The 22,656-nt window shown below is 50.5% G+C and overlaps 1 protein-coding gene across 1 annotated transcript in view; it reads right to left on the reverse strand.

The window, feature by feature from the left end:
- Window positions 1-22,656, reverse strand: part of SH3PXD2B (SH3 and PX domains 2B) — a 100,235-nt gene that overhangs the window by 11,398 nt on the left and 66,181 nt on the right. The window contains exons 6-10 of the mRNA XM_058546042.1: window positions 21,102-21,127; window positions 12,344-12,478; window positions 8,588-8,692; window positions 4,486-4,603; window positions 1,182-1,408 (exon numbers count right to left, since the gene is read on the reverse strand). Coding sequence (XP_058402025.1) covers window positions 1,182-1,408; window positions 4,486-4,603; window positions 8,588-8,692; window positions 12,344-12,478; window positions 21,102-21,127 — 611 coding nt within the window. The remainder of the gene's footprint in view (window positions 1-1,181; window positions 1,409-4,485; window positions 4,604-8,587; window positions 8,693-12,343; window positions 12,479-21,101; window positions 21,128-22,656) is intronic.

Below are 22,656 nucleotides of genomic sequence, written 5' to 3' on the forward strand. Positions count from 1 at the left end.
TAGATGCAGCATAACAAGACTGTTGACTGGGTGGAGTTGCCATAGCAGCCCTGGACGTATACCTGGACTGCTCTGTGTGAAAGAAATAAACATCTAAATTATTTGAGCCACTGTTACTGGGTGTGTGTGTGTGTGTGTGTGTGTGTGTGTGTCTCTCTGCATGCGCCCGCGTGCGTGTGATCTTTGCTTGAGCATCCTAATCTACATCCTAATGAACAAAAAATGTGGGGTTTCAGATTTTCATTTGCTCCTCTGGTATTAATGGGAATCTCCCGGGCTCTCGGCCACGACAGATTAGAATCACAGAAACCAGGGGCTGGGAAGAACCCCTGCCATGGCATGTCAGTGTTTTCTCAGAGCAGCTAAGCAGAGAACTGAGAGACTCGAGAAGTTCTAAGAGCCACTATAACCAGCTGGAGAAGCCCAGCCAGGGGCAAGTGACTGCATCCCTGTGGCTAGAGGGAAGTCTTTTCTCAAGAGACAGGTTCCTTCTGCCCTGCATGACCACGACAGGATCACATGCTTGAGGCTGGAGTCCTGGGCACACAGCTGACAACAGTAATGAACCCAATTATCAGGTGTGTTGGGAGCATTACATGGTAAAATATACACAGGGAGGCTCTGAAAAGCAGGATGTGTAAAGGACTGTTGTTGGAGGAAACCCAGCACAGGGTCAACTTTTTCTTCCTCTGGCTCAGAAATGAGACCATGCAGAGAGCACAGGTGCTGGAGTCAGAGGGGCCTGGGTTCAAGTCCTGGCCCCACTGTGTACTAGCTGGCTGGTCTTGGACAAACCACCTCATCTCTCTGTTTCCTAATCTGTAAAACAAAGTAATAAATCCCTCAAAGGTTGTTACGAGGAGTCAATGAGACTAATTATCAGACTCCTGGCACACAGTAGGGGCTTGAGAAACAGTAGCTATCATGATCATCATGAGATCATGGAAAAAACATGGTGTGGAGTAGGAAAGCAACATCTCTTGACTCAGGTCTTGCAACTTGCTGGCTGAATGATCTGGAACAAGTTCCCTGGGGTTTCTGAGCCTCTGTTTTCTTATTTACAGGATGGTGGGCAGCAGGGCTGTTGTAAAGATGAGGGACAATACGTGAGGAGCTTGGGGTACAGAGCCTGGCACACAGTAGGCCCTCAGCTGCTGGGAGCTCAGGTGGGCATCACTCACGCTGCCTGATGTCGCTCTCAGGTGCTGCGCGGCCTTCAAACCGGCCGTCCCTCTGGTTGATGAGCAGCTCCTTCTCCCTGCCCACCGCGTTCTGCTGCCGGGAGACTCCATCCAGGTCAAGGACGCCTGCATGGGCGGGTGAGCCGGGGCCCAGCTTTGGGGGTAAGGGCTCCCCACTGCTCTTCTTTAGGTAGGAGGCTGGGGCCCAGCCCTCTTTGCCCTGGTACCTGGGAGGAGGAGGAAGGATGCTGGTCAGGTTGCTCTGCCAGGCCTATGGGAAGAAGCTGCGCTCCTACTGTGAATCATACTTCGGGTCCCAGATGGCAGGAACGATGGGTCACAACTGCCCAGGGCCAGAGGCTGGCACACTGCTCGCTGCCTCCTGATGAAGCCTAAGCCCTCAGCTTGGCATTCAAGGCCTTCCCAACTTGGCCTCTCCTTGTCTCCCCAGCCTCGTCTCTCACAGCAACCCCCACGTCCCACCCACCCGAAGTGGCTTGCAATCTCCCAAATGCACCACCATCTTTCACCCGCCAGGCTCCTGCTTCTGGAAACTCTCTGCCTTGAAAGCCCCTTCCCATTCTCCTTCCTGCTCCTCCTTCCAGCTCTGTTTAAGACCACTGCTTCTCTGCAGCCTTTCCTGAGGCTTACAGAGAAAGAAGCCTGCCCTCCACAGTGCCCCGCTGTCTCCCGCCCACCGCAATCCCGGCACCTATAACACACTGACACTTGGCTGTGGTGGTTCTGTCTGCCCAGTTAGAATGCGAGCTCTGGGGGGGACTGCGGTTGACTCATCTCTGTGTGAATGAAAAAATAAGAGGACAAGTGGACAAAGTGCCAATGGGCCTGGCGAGCGTGAGCAGCCGGAAAGCTCTGCTACAGTCATTGTCCCCTGATGGTCATTGCTGCAATGACAACAATAATTAATGATAATGATAACTGGCACTCAGAGGGCACCTACTCTGTGTCAGGCCTGTTCTAAGTACTTGACTGCGATTGATGGATTTCATCCCTCCGATGCCGGGAGGGGGTAGGAATGGATTCAGACCTGGGCAGCTGCACCAGCCTGCGCTCCTAACCCCTGTGCTCTGCTGCCTCTTCCCAGCAGCCCCAGCGCTTGGCACAAAGCCTGGCACAGACAAGGCAGGCTCCATTCATGTTGGTTAACATGTAGATTAAACGTGCATTCAGCTGGGAATGAAGCAGTTCGGGGGCTGGTTCCAGGGCTTGCCAAGGGTCAGCTGGCCATCACTGAACTGCAGAGTGACTGAAACCCCGACAGACCAGCTTACTGAATTCTTACTTCTCTGCATGACAGAACTCAGTTTCACAGCAGGACCAGAGGGGTTAACCCAGACCAGATGTGTGCTGGAGCTGGCTTGTGACAGCCAACTGTGCACACCTTTCCAGAACTCCCCGTTTAGTGACATCACACTGGTAGCTTGAAATCAGCCACAGTGGGAGTATTTACACTAGGGGAATTGGCAAACACCACAACGCAAGAGCATTTTTCTGTTGGAGAGCTGGTTGTTACGCATTTACCAGCACGCCACTGGTCTGGCCCACAACATAGGTGCCCACACCTTTGGGGAAATTGAACAGACTTGATTGACTGGAGAGGACATAGGGCAGGACCAAACCTTTTGTCAAGAACCACTTTAAGAACTAAACAGCATTGTGTTTCAGTGAAAAAAGGGTCCTTTATAACTGGACGCAAATTTATAAGGACATAGAAATCTACAGTTTGGCGTTTGTCCATCTTTTTTTTTTTTTTTCCCTTGGTGAGGAAGATTAGCCCTGAGCTAACGTCTGTTGCCAATCCTCTTTTTCCTGAGGAAGATTGGCTCTGGGCTAACATCTGTGCCCATCTCCCTCTACTTTATATGGGATGCCACCACAGCATGGCTTGGTAAGCAGTGCTTCGGTGTGCGCCTGGGGTCCGAACCTGTGAACCCTGGGCCGCTGAAGCGGAGCACGTGAACTTAACCGCTCCACCACCGCGCCAGCCCCTGTCAATCTTAAAATACCCTCTGAGAGGGAATAAACCTTGTGCTAATTGAAAAACGTCAGGCTTCACACAACTCACGCCCTCTCTATGAGACATAAGCAGAGAGGCAGCACGTGCAGTGAGGAGTGGGCTTTGGGGTGAGAAGGCATGGGTTCAAATCCTGACTGTCACTTTCTGGCTTCGGCCAAACCTTCAGATGACTGCAGCCCTCGCTGACATCCTACTGAGACCTCATGAGGGACTCGGAGACCAGTTAAGCCACTCCCGGATTCCAGAGGCACTCAGTTTTGGGATAATTCGTTATGCAGCAAGGTAAGGTTATACTTAATATATGTTAGGCGTCATTGTCACTGCTCCTGCTTCAAACCTTGGTTATTCTGAAGTCCCCTCCCTCAGGAAGCCGTCCTGACCCCTGGGCTGAGGAGCCCCTTTTCTGTGCTCCAAAGGCCCCCTCCAAAGACACGCCGCTCCTGCCTGCCCTGTAACCGTGTCAGTCTGTCTCCTGCGCCCGTCGGTGTGAACTATTGTGTCTTTCTCACTGTTGACTCCTCAGCTCCCAGAACAGGGCTTGGCCCAGAACAGACTCTTGGTGTGAGCATGTTGAATGAACGCGCTCACACCATGAAGTGCCACAGGCTCAGCCCCATGTGAGTGGCCCTAATGCCCTGCCTCACATCATGGCGTAGATCTCAGGCTTCTTCCTTTGCTCTGATTTCCTGTGGTCACAGCCTGCCCACTAGGGTGACCAAGGAGGGTGTTCCCGGGATTCTCATGACTATACCTGGGAAAGTACTGGGCAGACCATGACGAGCTGGCCATCCTACCTGAGGTTCTGATTTCATCACATAGGGGAAAGAGCTGTGCCAAAGTGTCTGAAATGCCGGTCTCCTGCTTTCACTATTGGACCCTGAGATGAGCGCAAAGGACCAGCTCCAGATTGAGTTACAGTCCACGTGGTGTTACGCATCGTACTGATCTCAGAGCAGGGCTGGAGTGGGAAATCACTCATACAGGGCAGCTTCAGCCTCCAGTTACTCGTTATGAGAAACATCTGGAGGTAGAGACCAGTCTTGCTCAATGGGGTTCCTGCTATCTGTGGTTCAGTGTGTTTAGAGAAGGTTTTGCTTATTATGGATTTTTAGAGAGGGAGATGGGTAGGGAGGGAAGCCAAACAGCACAGAGGAGAAGCATCCTTTTATGACTCAGACTGAAACCTCCCCCCATCTGCAATCGCTTACAGGCCTCTGTGCAGCTGGAACCCACATGACCTGAACCCCACCCAGTTGTAGCGGGTACCTGATCTTCCACCAGCCTTCTAGGTTTTTCTGGATGACCTCCACCACGGCCCCTCTCTCCAGGTTCATTTCATCCTGGTCACGAGCTGTGTAGGGGTAGATGACTGTGTATTTCTCCTCTGTGGGGACAAAGGGATGTGGGAGTAAGCCAAGGACACTGAGAGTCCTGGGATGCTGATGGCTAAGGCTGTGATCTGTGAGATGCCCTTGTCCATTGGAGGGAAGGATTTCCTCCAGAGATTTCTGTGCACCCCCCAAGCCCTCACTTAGCTCTGGATGACCGTGTGCAAGCAGCAACAGGACACAGGACAGGGGGCAGGCCTCAATCCCTCTGAAATCCCTCAGCGTCACACGTTTGTCCTCATCTTCCTCAAATCTGTGCTTCAAGGTTACCTTCCTTGACCTTGCCTTATGCAATATTCAGGTTTATTTTTCCCTCCATACTGGGAGTTACCTTCTAGCACACCATGTAATTTACTTATTTATTGTGTTTCGTGTCTGTTTCCTCTGCTAGATTATGAACGCCATGAAGGCAGGGATCTGCGTCTTTAAGTTCATTCCTCTATCTCCAGCACTGGGTATGGTACCAGGAATACTTAGTAACTGTTTAGTAAGTTAGTCAATGTTTAGTAAATGAACAAGTCCTGAAGGCCTGATGGGAACCAACTTGCTCATGCTGAGGGGGTTAAAACCTCCTTGGCTCCCCCTCAGTTCTCATTGGTTGGCAGGTCAGGGATGAGCCGGATTTGGCAGCATGTGGTTTCAGGCTGAAATCACTACCAAGGAGGAGACAGCTAGCAATTTTCATTACCCAGCTGGTAACTGATCTTCACTTTTCATTAACTATTTTCAAGCACCTGGATCCAACCATGCCTGAAGCTTCAATTTTCATTAATGTGATTGGGGTGCCTTCCACCCCACTCTCTGTGGTTCCCTGCTCCCCCCCACCAAAGCCAAAAGACTATCCTTGTGATCCCATCCTCCTCCCAGAGAGATGCCTCCAGCTGTGTCCCCGCCATGGCGGCCCCCCTTGATGGCCCAGGTTTGGCTGGGAGGGTTGCTCATTGTCTCACTCAGGCAGGGCCCTCCAGAGAGCAAGAGAACAGCTCCTATCCCTGCCAGTGTCTGCTCTGGCTGCTGAGATGGAGGACAATGGAGAAGCGTCCCAGGGGAGGGCGGCGAGCAAGGAGAGGGCTTTCCTGTGTTGGTTACCTTCCAGCTCCCAGGGAGCAACCGAGCCAGCTGAGGGCTGGGGTGATGGTTGGTGTGTTGGGGCTGACTCTCTCTCTTTGGGAAAACACCACAGGCTGTCTGTGGCCTGCCCGGCTGGTGCAAAGGGAGGCGGAAAACACACAGGGCGTTTATTTATTTATTGATCTAGCCTACTGACCTGCTCCATGGGGGCTGAGCTGACTCAAGTTGCACACATCCTGTGTACAGCAGTCAGCTGTTCCCCTCACTCCTGGAAGCTGCAGGTGGGGTGTGGGTGCTGGGAGGGGCGCAGGGGGTAATTCTAGCCCCTGGATGCACAGAAGTTCTATTTGGTTGGGCAGGAAGGGGCGCTGCTTGGGTCCTAGAGTAAGTGCAGTCAGTCCTGCAGGCCCTGGACTCCGGGGGCCCACATCCTTGGACTGAATTACACACGGATTCTCTAGCACTCAGAGGCCCTCTGGGCTCCCTGGGACGCTCAGTGATGGCTAACAAAGCTCAAGGTGGGGAACCTGCTAGATGCAGGGGGGACCTGCTGACACTGCCTGCTTAGCATCCACCTGCCCTTTCTCTGGTGGACTACCAGCCTCGTCCACATGGAGGGAGGGGCAGGTGTGTGACCCTGGCCTGGCCAAAGTGCTACACCCCCTGCCCACCGTGATTGGTTCAGGGATGGCTTCTCATCCAACTGGGCTGGTCGGAACCAATCCTGGGACGTGTGTTGGAGGAGAAGCACTTTCTTCCGTGGCTGTCCCCGAAGAGGGCCCAGAACTGTCGTCACCATGAGAGAACAGTGTCAGTGAGGTAGAGAACAGAGCAGAGAGGTGGGGAGGGTGAGTCCCAGGTCCCAACAACATTTTCCAGTCCCTGGATCCAGCCAGGCTTGAAGCTAGCCCTACCCTGGACTTTCCTGTGAAATGAGCCAATACACTTCCCTTTTTGCTTAAGCTGGTTTGACGTGGGTTTCTCTTCCCTGCAACTTGCCTGATGAACAGGTCACTGGCTCAGAGGCCCCCAGGACCAGTTTTTAACTTGGGAAACTACAGAGCCCCAGGCTGAGAAATATCCCCGGCTCCCTCCTCCCAGACCGACATGCCAGCACACACAGTACAGACAAGATCACGGTTTCTCACATGCAACAGGCACGGGCAGTCCCGGAGCAGGGGGGCGCATGCAGATGCAGGGACCCGGCTCCAAACACCGACCCGGGAAGAAAATGCCGAGGGAGGCACCTGGACGCCAGCTGCTGGCATACAAGTCCCCCAGGGTCCGGCGGCGGCCCACGGGCTGGGGCAAAGACCAGTACCTCCATGAGACTAGACGGGCAGCGTGTGGAGGCAAAGGGCAGAAGGCAGAGGTGAGAAGAAAGCACTTCCAGTGTCTCGAGGCAAAGGAGGCACTAAGCGCATGTTCCCATTTAGGAGTAATTCTTTCTGAGTCTATGTCAAGCCCCAGGTGTCTCAGAAGGGCCCAGTTCCTGAGTATTAACCTTGAACTTGAGTGAAGAGACATCCAGAAGACATAATTCTCTTCCTAGCATGATTATTAAGAGGCACTGAGAGAAGTCCTCCTGGTAGGAGGAAGAAAAATGTACAAGCCCTTAGGGAAACGCGGTTCCTTTCCCACCTTCTAGCTGTGTGACCCCAGGCAAGTGTCTCTACTGTTCTGAGCCTGTTTCCTTAGCTGTAAAATGGGGATACTAATCGGTCCCTTACAGAGGCACGTCTGTGGTGCTCATCATTAACTGTCTCAGGGAGCTATAGTTCCACGCAGCACACTACCACCCAACTCTGAGTTGTTTCTTGAAGTATCTCGTGTTAGCCCAGCCCCTAGTGCTGGTGGGCCCCACAAACAGAGCAAACCAACAGATAATTTACTCAGATGGGTGCTGGCCGAAATAAAACTAAATGCAGAACCACATACACGTTTTTTGCTAACCTTTGAGCACAGAACTACCCCCTTCTCACATTCTTTTCTGATAAATATATACTTAAAGTGGCTTTGTGCTTTCTCGAAACATTCAGCTAAAAGCCCCAAATATTCAGCCCTTGGTAAGGCATAACTATCTGACAAAAACTGTTCCTAGTTATTTACTGTTTTAGGTCTTTGCCAAGTGCTTGGCACACGGGATCTCATTTTTTTAAAAAAAACCCATGATGGAGATATCATCATCTCCATTATCAGAGGAGGCGGCTGAGGCAAAGAGAGGTTTAGCTGCTGGTCCAAGATCACTCAGCCAGTAAGGGGTGCAGGTGAGATTCAAATTCAGGTCTGTCCGACTCTAAACCCCTTCTGTTTATTAGCTAAGATGGACTCATCGTCTAGTTTCAGGAATGCTTCTCTGGGGAATGGGAGTCGGTTGCGCCTTAGTGTTCTGGCATCACAGGAACCACCCTTGGGGATCCCTGTAGGGGAAGTTCTCCAGGAAACGGAAGCCCGTGTGGGAGAATGGAGGGGGTCAGCCCCAATCCTGATGCCCGGTCAGGGCCATTCAACTAACAGAGGGAGCAGAGATCTTTACAGACGGCTTCAGATGTCTTGAAAATGAGCAGAAGCAGCCCAGCATCTTGGCCATCAGAGTAATTCAAGGGAGGAATAGTGAGGTGTAGACAGCGATCAGGCTGGGCCCTCCTGGGGTCCCCTGGAGGAGTTAGGGCCCCAGCTCCAGCCAGGATCACCTGGGTTGGCTCCCAAAGGCCCCTAAGAGAGGGCAGACTTGCCCTCAGCCCCAACACCATGGCCTGGCTTCAGGTCAGGGCCACGGGGCCTGAGCCATTGAGCTGCTGAGACTCAGAGGCAGAGGCTGAAGGGAAGGGACCGGGTGAGAAGGGCCCCACATGGGCGATGGCTGGCACAGGTTCCCCAGCAAGCTGGAGGCCCGAGCTCCCACCTACCTTCTTCAGGCTGTAGGGAAAAGTCATCCTGCACACCATCCTGCCCTTCGAGGCAGGTTGCGGGGACCCAGCCCTGCTCTTCAGCGGTGCTGACGAACCACCAACCTAGGAAAACAAGAGTGCAGACGGATGTTAGCTGGGTCGGGGTGAGGCCGGAGATCAGAATATAACAACAGATTCATTCAACCACTACATGAATCAATGTTCAGGGTCAGGCTAAAAGGACACCATTTTATCGGTGGAACACAACCACTCATGTTAGCTGAGTGCTAACTGGTAAAGCAGGCTCAGGAGAAACCTGCTCCTGAGCCTGGACAGGGGAGAGAAAGACCATCCTGAATGATAAGAGTAAAGAAAGTAGCTACCGTCACAAAGGTGTGCGAGGTGCTAATCTTTTTACTTGCATCGTCTTATATAATCTTCATATTATCGTCCCCATCACACAGATGAGGAAACTGAGGCTCCAAGAGGCGAGTAGACTTGTCTGAGTTCACATGGCCATGGCTGAGCTGTGATGTGCACCCATGACTGTGATACTGAAGCCACTGCCCTAATGACTTATCTGAGACACTGAGTTTGCATAAGTTCATGTTAAGGTAAATCTGGCTGCAGGTTGAACTGCTTAAGAGGCCTCACACCCAGACTCAGGCCTTCTCTCCTCAGAGAAAGGGCTCGTGTGGAGCCTTGGCAGGCAGAATAATGACCCACCAAAGATGTCCACATCCTAATCCCCGGAACCTGAGAATGTGTTAAGTTATGTGGTAACGAGGAATGAAGGTTGCAGACGGGATTAAGACTGCAAATCAGCTGAACCTCAAATAGGGGATTATCCTGGATTATATGGGTGGGCCCAATGTAGTCACAAGGGCCCTGAAATACGGAAAAGGCGGCCAGAAGAGTCAGGGGAGAGGTGGCCATGGAAGAAAGGTACAGTGAGGTGCAACACTGCAGGCCCTGAAGACGGAGGAAGGGGCCACGAGCCAAGGGATGTGGGTGGCCTCGCGCAGCTGAAAAAGGCAAACAGATCCTATCCAGAACCTGTAGAAGGGAACGCAGCCCTGCCAATGCCTTGATTTTAGCCCAGTGGGATCCGTTTTGGACTTCCGACAGACAGAACTGTGGGATAATAAATTTGTGTGGTTTTAAGCCACTAAGTTTTTGGTAATTTGTTACAGGATCAAGAGGAAATTAACACAGAGCCCCACTGGCTCTGCACAACACAGATGAAACAACAGGATCTGCTCCCCAAGATCACACACCTCCCAGCCCTGGAGACCCCAAAGGAGAAGAGCAGGAAGGGCAGACTCCTGAGCAAGCTGCCCGGTCATACAGGGAGGCTGTGCTTTCGACCTCCCTGAAGTGGAAGCCACCTCTGCTTTAGCGACTAGACGCTCCTTTAAAATACACGTTATGGTGACTGGGAACTCGAGTGTGTGAGAATGAGTGGGCTGATAAATCCGTGGAAAACCAGAAATCAGAAAATATGTCCTCTGCCTTCCTTAAGACTCCTAGTTGTAGGTATGTGTGTGGGGGATAAGAAACTGTCATGACAGCGATGACAGCAGTGACGCGGCCAGACCGTCTCAGCACTTCACATCCCCTACTGATGGATCCTCACAGCAGCCTCAGGAGCTGTGCACCATTACTGCCCCAACTGGTTTGGAATTCCAGCTCGGCAGCCTGTCACGAGAACTTGGGTGAGTGACGGAGTCATTTAGACTTAGTTTCCTCGGCTGCGAAGCGGGGATGACAATTCCTATACTGAGTAGTTAAGGACTTTTGGTTGGCTAATGCTGATCTCATTAGACGAGGGAGCTGAGGCTCAGAGGGCAGTGACCTGTCCAAGAGCCAGGACTCAAACCCAGGCCGTCTGGCTTCACAGCCTCCGTTCTTAACCATCTGCACTAATGCCTCGTGCACTGCCAGAGGGAGGGTGAATTGGTATGGCACAGTTTGGAAGTGGGGAATTCGGCGCTATCTCACAATTTAAAACAGGAGTAGGTCCAGCAGTTCCACTTCTCAGTATCTAACCTAAAGAAACAGTCACCGATGTGCACACAGATACACTGTTCATACTAGAGAAAAACATGGCTTATTCAGGTCAAATAGTGTGCAGATGTTAAAAGAATAAGAAGAGCTAAATGTTGACTAAAAAAAGCACGTTGCAGATCAAAATGTATGGAATGATAGCACTGGGATTAAAAAACCCACAAAATTATATAAACTCACGTGAAATATGATGTGTATATATATAAGTATGTATATTATATACGTATTTATGTATATTCACACACGCACACTGTGTATATACAATTATCAAGAAGGATTCATATCAAACTGACAGAAGAGCTATCTGGGGTTTGGAAAGGAGGCTAGGGTTGCAGCTGGTGGAAAAAATAGGTTTTAATTTTATCATTAGGTTTTAAGAAGAATGTATCCATGCATTACTTGGGTAAGTAAAATATAATTAAAAATAAATATTTTGCCACTTTGTTGGCCACCTGAAGATGTGACCATCCACCACTTTTTTCCTGCTGCCCTCTGGACACACCCGGCTTGTCCCCAACACCCAACCTGACTCCTCTTTTGGCAGTGCATTCTTCCTGACTTCACTCGAGCGGGCGGCCAGGGGAGGGGGTGCTCCCTTCTTTACTCCCCACAGCACATGTTAGCCACTCCACATAATCCGAATGTACTCAATCCCAGCAATTAGAAAGTCACATGGTCTCAGGGCCAGCTGGAATTGGTTTGGAATTCCAGCTCGGCAACCTGTCACGAGATCTTGGGTGAGTTACCGAGTCCTTTAGAGTCTTGGTTTCTTCAGCTGTGAAGCAGGGACAACAATTCCTTTATTGAGTCATTAAGGACTTTGGTTGGCTAATGCTGATCTCATGACTAATGGTAACATGACCCAAATGTTGCTGGAAACATAGTCTTTCCTCTATTTGCTGGACCTTAACTAGCCACTGGGGTATCACAGAGATTGGCCCACTGATGATATTATTAGGCAATGTCACATTTGAGCCATAACAAAGCCAGCGGGTTTACGCCTCTTTTTCCTCTCCACTCATCCCCTGCTCCCTGCTCTTCACCTTCAACGGTGCCAATGGCTGCTTTGTGACTAAGGAAGGCCAAAGGGAAAGAAACCCACATTTCTGAGCACCTACTGTGTGCTAAACACAGGTTCAGGCACTGTCTACATATTATCTCATTTAGTCTTTGAAGCGTCAACCTTGATGAAGCAACTTGGACTGCTGTGAAATGTGGAGTTCAGATGGAAGCCCAGGCGAAGTGTCTTGATCAGACCACATTCTGTCCTGGCCGCTGTATGTGACCAGTGGTCCCTGTGATGGCAGCTGGGCAGAGGCAGTGTGTCTGTCCTCCAGGACCCACAGATGATGGAGCCTTCGTGAAGACTCTCATGGTAGTGAAAGGCAAATCAACAGAGCAAATTTCTAGTGGAATGCTGGACTCCGTGTCTCCAGGTGCTTTGAAAGCAGAAGGAATGTTCATGAAATGTGAACCTCAGGATGAATCAGTAACATGTGACCTAACAGGATGCTGTGAGTTCTGACCAAGTGGGATATTCGAGCACTATGACCAAACAGGGGCAGCTTTCTAGGAGGTCATCAGCCAGATCTGTGGAAACTGACCAGCCAGAACAGGCTACTGCAGTTTCTGCATTTCCAAGTGTTTCCTGTCCCTGGGGCTTGGTGACAGTGCAGGGCGGGGAGGGAGGTGGTCTAGGTTCCCTACCTGACTCATTCTTCTCGATGATGTCCACCACCTGCCCCACGCTGAGGCTGATCTCGGAGCTCTCCTGCTTCTGGTAGTCTGCCACCACCACATACTGCTCCAGGACCATGGGGTCCACTGAGGTGAGGTCGCCCCCTGTGGATATAAAACCCTATCAGATGTCACATCTGGCCACAACCCATGCATGAAGGAGCAGGAGCCAGGGGAGGAGGACATTCCAAATGAAGAAGGTGTTACAGGACTTGTCTCAGGGTCACCTCATCCATTCATTCCTTCATCCATTTGCTCACTCAACCACCACCATCTACCAAGTTCCTGTCCTGTGCAGGCACTGTGCTAGGCACTGAGGGTTCAGAGTTGATTACGAAATGGTACCTGTCCTGCAGAAGCTGACAGCCTAGTGGGAAAGTTCATTAATTCATATCTATCCATCCATCCATTCATCCACCCATCATCCATCCAACTAAATATCCATTCATCATCCATCTGTCTATCCATCCAAAATCACCCATCTACTAATTCATGAAGTCACCAGTGATGTTCCAGACACTCTACTAGGTGCTGGGGGTATTAAAGTCAATGAAACAGATATGACTTCCAGCCTCAAGTAACTCAGTTTAGCTGGGGAGACAGACACACACGCTAGTATATATAATCACTAAGTATACAGGATAATATAAGCATTAGTTTTTGACAGATGCCTTGCTGGAAACACCCAGGATGCTTAACAAAGAACAAACAAGAAAGGAGGTGCTACGTTCAATGGGGTGGTCAGCAAGACCTCCCTGCGGTGGGGACACAAAGCAGAGACCTGGGAGAGGAGGAGTCATGAGGGGAATGGGGAAGAACAGCGCAGGCACTCTGAGATGAGGAAGGACTTGGAGCCTTCTAGGAACTGGACGGAAGCCAGGGTGGCTGAAGCCCAGTGAGCGAGGGGAGAGCGGTCCTGCGTGAGGTCACACAGGGGGCGTGGGCCAGAGCAGACAGGGCCTGCTGGGCCAAGACAAGAAGTTTGGACTTTCTTAACCCTGAAGTAGAAAGCCACTAAAGGGCTTTAAGAACAGAACGATAAGTGAAGATTTACATCTTTAAAAAAATAATTCTGGCTGCCACATGGAGAATGAAAGAAAGAAAGAAAGAAAGCAGACCAGGTGGAGGTCATGGAGTTGTCAGGCAAGAGATGACAGTGGCTCTGGACCAGGGCAGGGCAGTGGGGACAGGTGCTCCAGGAGAGGCCGAGTCCACAGGATGCAGTGTGGGTGGCGCCCTCTGGAGTTGTGCGGCCCTGGATAAGCACTAAGACAGATCTGATAAATAAATGAAAGGTACTGTAGAGTCTGGGTGATGGACAGGGGCCATCTGAGCTCAGACACTCCAAAGAGAAGGGCACAGCACTTGTAGAGCACCAGGCTGAATGTGGTGGGAGGGCAGCCTGACATCTGTGGCCACAGGGCCCTGGTTTTCTGCAAGTCCGGATTCAAACTATTCCCTCCTATTGTTTCCATAAACAACTGAAATATCCAGGAACCCCAACCTTCTGCATCCAAATACGTCCAGTAGCGGAGCGGCGTGCAAGAGCCGCTCACGCTGAGCTGATGTTGCGCATCTCTTCCTGACGCTGCTGGGTGGTGTCTTACTGGTAGCTTGAAATTGGCCATGGTGGGAGCGTTTATACCATGGAAATGGGCAAATGCTACACAGAAGGGCTTTGCATCAGCGAGCTGGTTGGGAAGTATTTCCACCAGCACGCCAGTGCACTCCAGCCTCCGGCATTCAGAAGCAGCACAAAAGCTCTTTGTTAGAACCATGTGCTCTCAATTGCGGACGTGGAAAACCAGAGCAGGGCACTGCAGCCGGGTGAAGGGTCACCGTTCCTTGGCTCTGTGCCCATGTTCTGGCCATTCACCCTTCCCGGCTGAGGCTAATGGAGGGAAATGGAAGGGCCCCAGGGCAACCTTGCACCCTGGGTGGAGAAGGCATGAGGAGAACAGAGAAAGAGAAGGGCAGAAAGAGACAGAAGATGCTGATGAGGATCAGAAGAGGGCGGGACGGCAACAGCCCCACATGAATGCCCACGACAGGCTACACACCGTCCCCAGACCATCTCAACACAGCCGCCCTGGAAGGTGTACTGCCACCCTCACTGTACAGACAACACAGGGGCTCAGATATGTCGAGTGACTTGCCCTGGATCCCACAGCTGGTTGGCGACAAAGCCAGGCTTGACCCAGGTCCACCTGGCTCAGAGGCTCTCCACTGTGGTGGGGCGTGGCAGCGGGTGGGTGAGGAAAGAAAAGATGAGGGAGAGGGAAGAAGGAGGCCTGAGGCCTGCACGTCTTCCTTCCCCATGGGTCCCCAGGACCCCCCAGGGGCCGGGCAGGCCGAGTCTCTGGGTCTCTCAGGGCTCTCTTCGCCATGGCCAGCCCTCTCCTCCTCCACCACCTGCCCTGAGGTCAGGCTGCTAGCTTCCAGTGTGACAGTTCACCCAAGCCAGCCTGCCACTCGAGCGGCGATGCCTTTCCTGGCCAGAGAGCAGGCTGGTTTCTGCCCTCCCTGCTGCCCCCCTAGACAGTGAGCTCTTGAGGGCAGCAGTCTGGACTGTCTCCTCGACCACCCGGCCCTGTGCTGGTAAGAGGTACCACCACGTGAATGAGGGAGTGTGGACACGGGCGTGCTGGAGGCTCCGGGCCACCTGTCTTGGTCACTGTGACACTCTCCCCAGTGAATGCAACAGGTAGAGACCAGAGTCTGCAGTTTTTACCCCAGGATACAGCCTGCCTGGAGCTCACAACCCCAGGAATGCAGCCACCCCTGCGGTCTGGCCCTCAGGTGGGCCGCACCCTGGCCTCAAGCTGAGAAAGATCTGGAGAGAGAGGAGCAAAGCACTCCCTGCACAGTCGGGTTGCAGCCCGTGCCTGCTGCGCGGGTCAATGCTCAGAGACACGTCCAGGTCTTCCAGGCAGGCGGTCAGCAGGCTGGTGGGGTCAGGCTCACGCCTGGGGTTCTCTGCTGCCCCTTGTAGTGGCCGCCAGGACGCGCTCACAGAGCCACAGGTGTGATGCTGGCAGACCTGCTTGCTAGCACTCCATCACCTCACTTCACTCATGTCCCTGCTGAACCACCTCCTCTGCACCAGGCTCCGAGAGGCTTTTTGGGGCCAGGGAAATGCGGCCAGACAGTTACACCTGTAACCGGTCTCCATCCTGCCCCTCCAGTCTGTCTTCCATACTATAGCCAGAGTACTAGCTCAAAAAATGCTACTTTGATCATGCCACTCTCTGCTCAGCACCTGCTATGGCTCCCCAGTGCTCTCAGGTTCTCGACAACCTGGACTCTGCTTGTCTTTTGGCTACCTTATCCCTGGTTCACCTGTAACACTGGAAAGCGTAAGGTGCCTTTGCCCTGGCTGTTTCCTCTGGTTGGGATGTCTCCTCTCTCCTTGCCATTCCAATGGGAACCCCCTGTTCTTAGCCTCCTAATCGGTCCCTGTGGCCAGCCTTGACTCCTACAATCTGCTCTCGACACAGCAGCTAGAGGGACTCTTTTAAAAGGTGTAGAAGATCATGTTCCTCAAAGGTCATGGCTCTGCCACGGCCTCCACCTCACTCACGAAAAGCCCCAGTGGCCTACAGGGCCCTGCCTAATCTGTCTCTGATAATCTCTTCTCCTCCATTCTCCCTGACGTGGCACAGATGGCCACTTATCCTCCAGTCTCTCTTTCTTCTATAGTAAACAGAACTCCTGCTTTTTGGCTGGACACAGGGCCACTTGGAATAAGATTCCTTTATAGTTGGGAGTGGTCACATGACTAAGTTTTAGCCAATAGGATGTAAGTAAAATTGTATGTAACTGCTTGGTAAAAATCCCTAAGGAGGGAGCTTGCCATATGTCACCCTTTACTTGTTACTGCTGGTTGAAATGTGGAAGTGATGGCTGGTGCTGCAGCAGCCATCTTCAGCTATAAGGTGACCTTGGGAACGCTGGCCATGTATGGCAGAGCAGCAAGATAGGAGCCTGGGTCCCTGCTACCATCAAACACTATATCACTCCTGAACTATCTATGGAGTTTGAACTAAGAAGAAACAAAATTAAATTGTTTAAGCCACAATTACTTTGGGTTTTCTGCCATTTGCAGTCAAACCTAATTCACCTGTAAACCTTTGGTTACTATGCTCCAGCCAGTAGCCTCCTTGTTATTCCTTAACTATGCAAAGCATGTTCCTACCTCAGGGCACTTTGTATTTGCTGTTCCCTCACCAGGAATAGCCTTCTTCAGATATCTGCATGGCCCCCTCTCTCGCTTCCTTCAAGTTCCTGCCCAAGTGGCATCTTGTCAGTGAGACCTTCCCCTGTACTGCCTCACCCAGTTTCCTTTCTTGCCATAGCACTTTTCCTCTTTTTAACTCTCAGAAATTCTGTATATTTACTTGTCTCCTTGTCTATTTTCCAGCCTACAATAGAAGCCCCATGAGGGCAGGGATTCAGTCTCTTGTTCACTGTTGGACTCATGCTGCCTAAAGGCTCACAGGCCCTGGTCTGTTTTTGTGCAAGGTGGGGCTAAGAATGTTTTTTGTATTTTTAAATGGTTGTAGAGAAGGAGGAGAATGAGAGGAAGAGGAAAAATTGTTATTATAATTGATTGACAGAGACTGAGTGCGGCCTGCAAAGCCTAAAGTATTTACTACCTGGCCCTTTAGAGAAAAGGCTTGCCAACCCCCGGCCTAGAACATGGATGGTACCAACTAGGGCTCAATAAATATCTGAATGAAAAAATAAGTATTTTAAAACTCAGCTTTAAGTGACTTCCTCCGTCTGAGAGAAATGACAGTGCCTTCCCACAGCACCATAACATTTAATTTTGGTCACACATCTGCCTTTTCTAGCAGACTGACAACACTTCCCACGGCTTGTTCACCTCTGCATGGGGGACCTGGGGCATTTCAGGCACACAGTAGGTGCTTAATAAACACTGAATGATAACTGCGTCTGTCTTGTTCACTCTGCACGTGGCACAGACTCAGTGGACATTTGTGGAGTGGATGAACGAAGGACGAGCTGAGGCCTCTAGAACCCTTCCTGCCCTGCACGCTCCAGGCTCCTCCTGGAGGCACATGGTGCTGACACTCGTCCGTAGCACCTGTCCATCTTACGGACAATGAAGACGACTCCTTCTTGCCTGTAAGTAGGGACAGAGGCTTCGGTTAAGTCAGAGTCCAGTTAAGTCAGGTTACAATTGTTGCCACTCAGTTTTAACAACTGACAGTGGCACAGCTGCACCACATACAATTTTCAGGACTCTGATCGATGGACTGATATATGCATTTCTGCACCAACTCTCCTAACCAGGCTGCCAACGGGATCAGGGCTAACTATGAACAGTGACAGAATCAGGGAATCAGGGGACTCACTGTAAACAAGACACGAAGCCAGGAAATGAGGGCAGGGAGCAGGGTTTAGGACTCTGGGCTGGCATGGGCAGATCAGTACTGGCACAACGCTCAGGGCTGGCACCTCCTGCAAGACGCGCTCAGCGGCCAGGTCCAAGCCTTACATCTCCTTCCTGTTCTTCTACGACAGCAGCTTGTAGACTGTAGCTCCCTGCTATGAAGTGGTTCAGAAGAGAGTGCATGGATTGCTTTTTCAGCACCAGTTCTTCCACAGCAGGCTGCCTTTATTTTACCCAGAGCGCTCATCAAAACCTCATTCCTTTGATCTACTAGGAGTCTCAAGCTAGGCTTCAGGTCATTTAGGTGTTAGGGGGAGACACCTACTGGCAGACTGTGATCACGCAACCAAGCTCTATAGTGCACAGTAATTGCAATACCTAAAAGTTGATGCAGCTAGCTAAGTTTTAGGAGCTGCAAGCGTGACATCAAAGTATTCCTAAGCAAGGAATGACACTTTTGTGCAGGAAATAAGAGGGAAGGAAAAGGTCAGCAGAAAGGAGAAGATCTGACAGTGGAAGGGTGATTTTATCATCAAGGAAGTGCTATAAACTATTCTCAAGACATCGAGTGCCTAAGCTACCACAGAATTTTCTAGCTGGGTATGTTTTTATTCATGATGACGTGTCTTAAATTTTTAAAATGGTAAGTGCTATGGACTGAATTGTCTCCCTCCAGAATTCACATGTTGAGCCCCAACCCCCAACGTGATGATATTTGGAGACGGAGCCCTAAGGAGGTAATTAGGTTTAGATGAGGTCACGAGGATGGGACCCTCAGGATGGCATTAGTGCCTTTATAAGAAGAGACATCAGAGAGCCTGTTCTTGCTCTCTCTCTGCCTTGTGAGCAGTCTGCAAGCCAGGAAGAGGGCTCCTCACCAGAATCCGACCGTGCTGGCACCCTGATCTCAAACTTCCAGCCTCCACACATGTGAGAAAATAAATTTCTGTTGTTTAAACCACCCAGTCTATAGTATTTTGTTATGGCAGCCTGAGCAGACTAATACAATGAATACAATGAATAACGGTAAAGTGGGATTTTCTTTCTAGAAATTTACTAGACTGCCAGTCTTGCTGAAAGACTCACTAAATGAGAGAATATTTCAGTAAGTTAAAGGGCAGAAAAATTGGGAAGAAAGATGCTCCTTAAATAATCACATGACCTGTTAAATTTTGGTGGGAGGACTTTTTCCTGCAGGATGAGCAGAATTTGAGACCACATTAGCCAAAGTCTGCAGACGCCAGCCAGCCAGGCAGCCACGACTGGGAAATTCTGGAGACAGATAAGCCTTCTCCAACTCAGAGTTCTGGCACAGAAATCTCAGGGCTTGGGCTGTCAATCTTAACTCCCTTTAAAATTCAATCAAGAAGGCCGGTTCTAACATAAAGTAAGTGTTCAAAAGTCAGATAAAAAATAAGGCTAATCCCAGCATGGGCTCTTACGCTGAATGAAGAGAGATGCTATTTTCCACCCAGCTGAACTATAAATAAATTCGTCCCCCATCATCGCAGGTGAATGATGTAACAGTGGTCACCACAAATTAGAGCTTCTGCTCTCCTTTCCAGACCAGTCCCCTCATCAAGCCTGTTCTGACCGGACACTACTGTTTTCACAAGCCAGAGCTGTCTCCTGCCTCGCTTCCTCCCACCTGTCCCCTCCAGGAAAGTCTCTGCACACTCAACGCCAGAAACTCTGTGACCAGCCCAAGAGCGGACGCTCCTCTTCTCGTCTCTGCTCTTTTCTAAGAAGCATGTCATTATCCTCAGGGCTCAAGGACTATTTGCAGCTTTAGCAGGATGCCATGGCTCTGGCCAGTACCTATTAAACCAGAAAGCAGTGCTGTAAATAGACTGGTTGGGAAAGGCTAGAATTCATTCCAGAGGCTACACTTTGAGCAGAAGAGATCCAGTTCCTTTCCACTCTTCCTTGCAAGAAGGGCTTTGTGGCCTGTAAAGCTGACCACAGGCCTTGTATCCAGGGGGCAGCAAAGGGACCAGAGCTGCTGAATTTGGAATGGCTACTGATGCTGCACAGGGACGCCTGTGCGCTTTGAATGAACAGTAGTATGAAAACAGCAGCAAACCTATCTCCCTTACTATATGCTAGGCACTGTTCTAAGTGCTTTATACATATTATTACTATAAATCTTCTAATAATCCTACAAGGTAGATTACTATTATTATCCCCATTTTACAGATGGGGAAACTGAGGCCCATGAGAAGAGGCCTCCCTTTTCACTTCTGGGATCTCTGCTCAGCCTCCCTCTCCCCACATCCTTATCAACCCGCTCAAACTTCCTGGAGTCCTAGATAAATAAAAGAACTCAGAACTCCAGGAATGTGGTCTGAAGATCACATTGGCTCCAGGTGCAGCACGGGCTGGGGCAGAGCTCTGCAGATGTGGGGGATGATCTTGGGTTGTGGGAAGAAAAAGTTGGGCAGTTGTAAATCTCAATTTATCAGCCCAAGGCCTGTGAGAATGCAGTCATTCCCCTGTGCACACCCAATTCCCACCTTCTCTTTCTCCAGGATCACTCCGCATGAAGAGCGCTGCTGTCCAGGAAATGGAAAGAGTGTCAGGGAGGAAGAGACCTCACTTTGGGGAGGGTGGAAGTGAGTACAGGAGATGCCCGACATAGCAGTTGTCATTGCCCAGAACAGTGGCTGAGTGCGGGAAGTGTAGAGGTGGGCCTGGAGCTGAGGACGGCCACTGGAGGGGCCCCAACCTACTGCATATTCATCCCTCCCAGCCTGTGTGCTATGCCCTCAGCCCTGAATGCCCTTCCCTGTGTAGGAGGCTCCTGCTTACTCTTCAAGACCCAGGGTCCCTCCTTTTTGACCCCTTTCTGACACCTGAGAAGAATGCTCTTAGCTCTGAGCTCCCACATTCTTGGTCTAAAGCAGAACTGAGGCATTTAACACCACCCTACAGCACGGTTAGGAAGCTGTCTGTCTCCCCTAGGCCACTGAGGCAACCTCAGGGACAGACAGCAGGTCTCATGCACTTTGTAATTTTTAGGTATAGGACAAAACAACCTCCAATGCTTTCTTTGGGGAACAGAGTGGAGTATCAACCAATCAAGCATCCACCCATCCACCCACCCACCCACCCATCCATCCACACACCCACCTACCCATCCACCCATCCACCCAACCACCCACCCATCCACCCATCCAACCACCCATCCATCCGTCATCCATCCATCCACACAGCGGTATCCCAATGTCGTGCCCAAGGCCTGGTGCACTGTAGGTGCTCAGTAGGGGTAGGCTGAACATTGAATGAACAGGAGAAAATGGAAAATACTCTTACCGGCTTTCTTTTTCCCAACATGCTCCCTGTAAAGGAAAGAACAGGGGTGGGAAAGAGTGATGAGTCAGTATCTGTTGCGTGTTGACATGTTATTCCATTAGGAAACTCAGATTCTCCATCCCACAACATCTCCAGTGAAGGAGGAAAACTCCCAGCCCCAAGGACCCAGACTTCTTAAAAAACAAAGATTCCTCCTAATTTTCTCCCTTTGCCTGATAAGTGTTCTGACGCCCGGCGACCAGCATCTCCACTCAGGGCCCTGGGGAGGAGCTAAGGGGGGTGGGTGGGGAGAGGGGAGCATGCAGTCTGGAAAGAGGAGTCAGGCCCCCACACTGCCCTGAGGCTGAGGCCCACCCCGTCAGGCCCAGCGGAGGCCCTGCCCCACCTCTTGGGGTCCCCTGAGCCCCTACGGCGCTTGGTGGTAGGTGGTAAGTGGAACACACTAAAACTGGGTAGAAGTCCGCATAGCAGAGAACACAGCACATCTCCCTACTGGTGACACAAGGGACAGGACTATGGGCTAGAATCCACACGGAACAGTGAGCAACGACTCCCTCACGTCTGTCAACCACTGCAGAGTTTATAACTACAACTGCACTACAAATACAGTATGACAAACCAGGGTTTACAAAGTACTTTTAAGCATACTATCTCATTGGTGAAAAGGTTTTCAGTGTTATAAAGAGAAAAGGGAGGTGACAGGAGGCTTGGTTGAGACGGATGTGGCAACAGTAACATTAGCTAATAATTACTAAATGCTACTACCCCGTGCCAGTACCCTGATAGGTACTTTTAGTTCACTCATTTAATACTCATAATAACCCTAAGAAATAAGTACTCTTTTTATGCCTATTTTACAGATGAGGAAAATGAGGCACAGAGAGGTTAAGTAACTTGTTCAAGGTCACACAGCTAGCAAATAGCACAGCTAGGATCTGAACCCAGGTCTAATTTTTAAAAATTGAGATGTAATTCACATACCATAAAATTCATCCTTTTTAAAGTGTACAATTCACTGGCTTTTACTATATTCATAAGGTTGTACAACCATCACAACTATCTAAGTCTAGAAATTTTCATCACTCCAAAAAGAAACCCTGTACCCATTAGTGGTCACTCCCCATGCCCACTCCTCCCAGCCCCTCACAACCACTAATTTGCTTGCTGTCTATAATGATTTGCCTATTCTGGACATTTTATATAAATGGAATCATACAAGACGTGGCTTTTTGTGACTGGCTCCTTTCATGTAGCATAATGTTTTCAAGGGTCATTCATGTTATAGCATGTATAAGTATTTCATTCTTTTTTTATGGCTGAATAATATCCCATTGTGTGGATAAACCACACTTTGTTAATCTGTTCCTCAGCTGATGGGCATGTGGGGTATTTCCACTTTTTGGCTATGATGAATAACGCTTCTATGAACATTTGTCCACAAGGTTTTGTGTGGACACACATTTGTATTTCTCTTGGTGATATATGGAGGAGTGGAACTGCTAGGTCATATGGTAACTCTAGGTCTAACTTGTTGAGGAATTGCCAGGCTGTCTTC

The sequence above is a fragment of the Diceros bicornis genome, chromosome 1, assembly GCF_020826845.1.
Source record: "Diceros bicornis minor isolate mBicDic1 chromosome 1, mDicBic1.mat.cur, whole genome shotgun sequence".
Classification (NCBI taxonomy): Eukaryota; Metazoa; Chordata; class Mammalia; order Perissodactyla; family Rhinocerotidae; genus Diceros; species Diceros bicornis.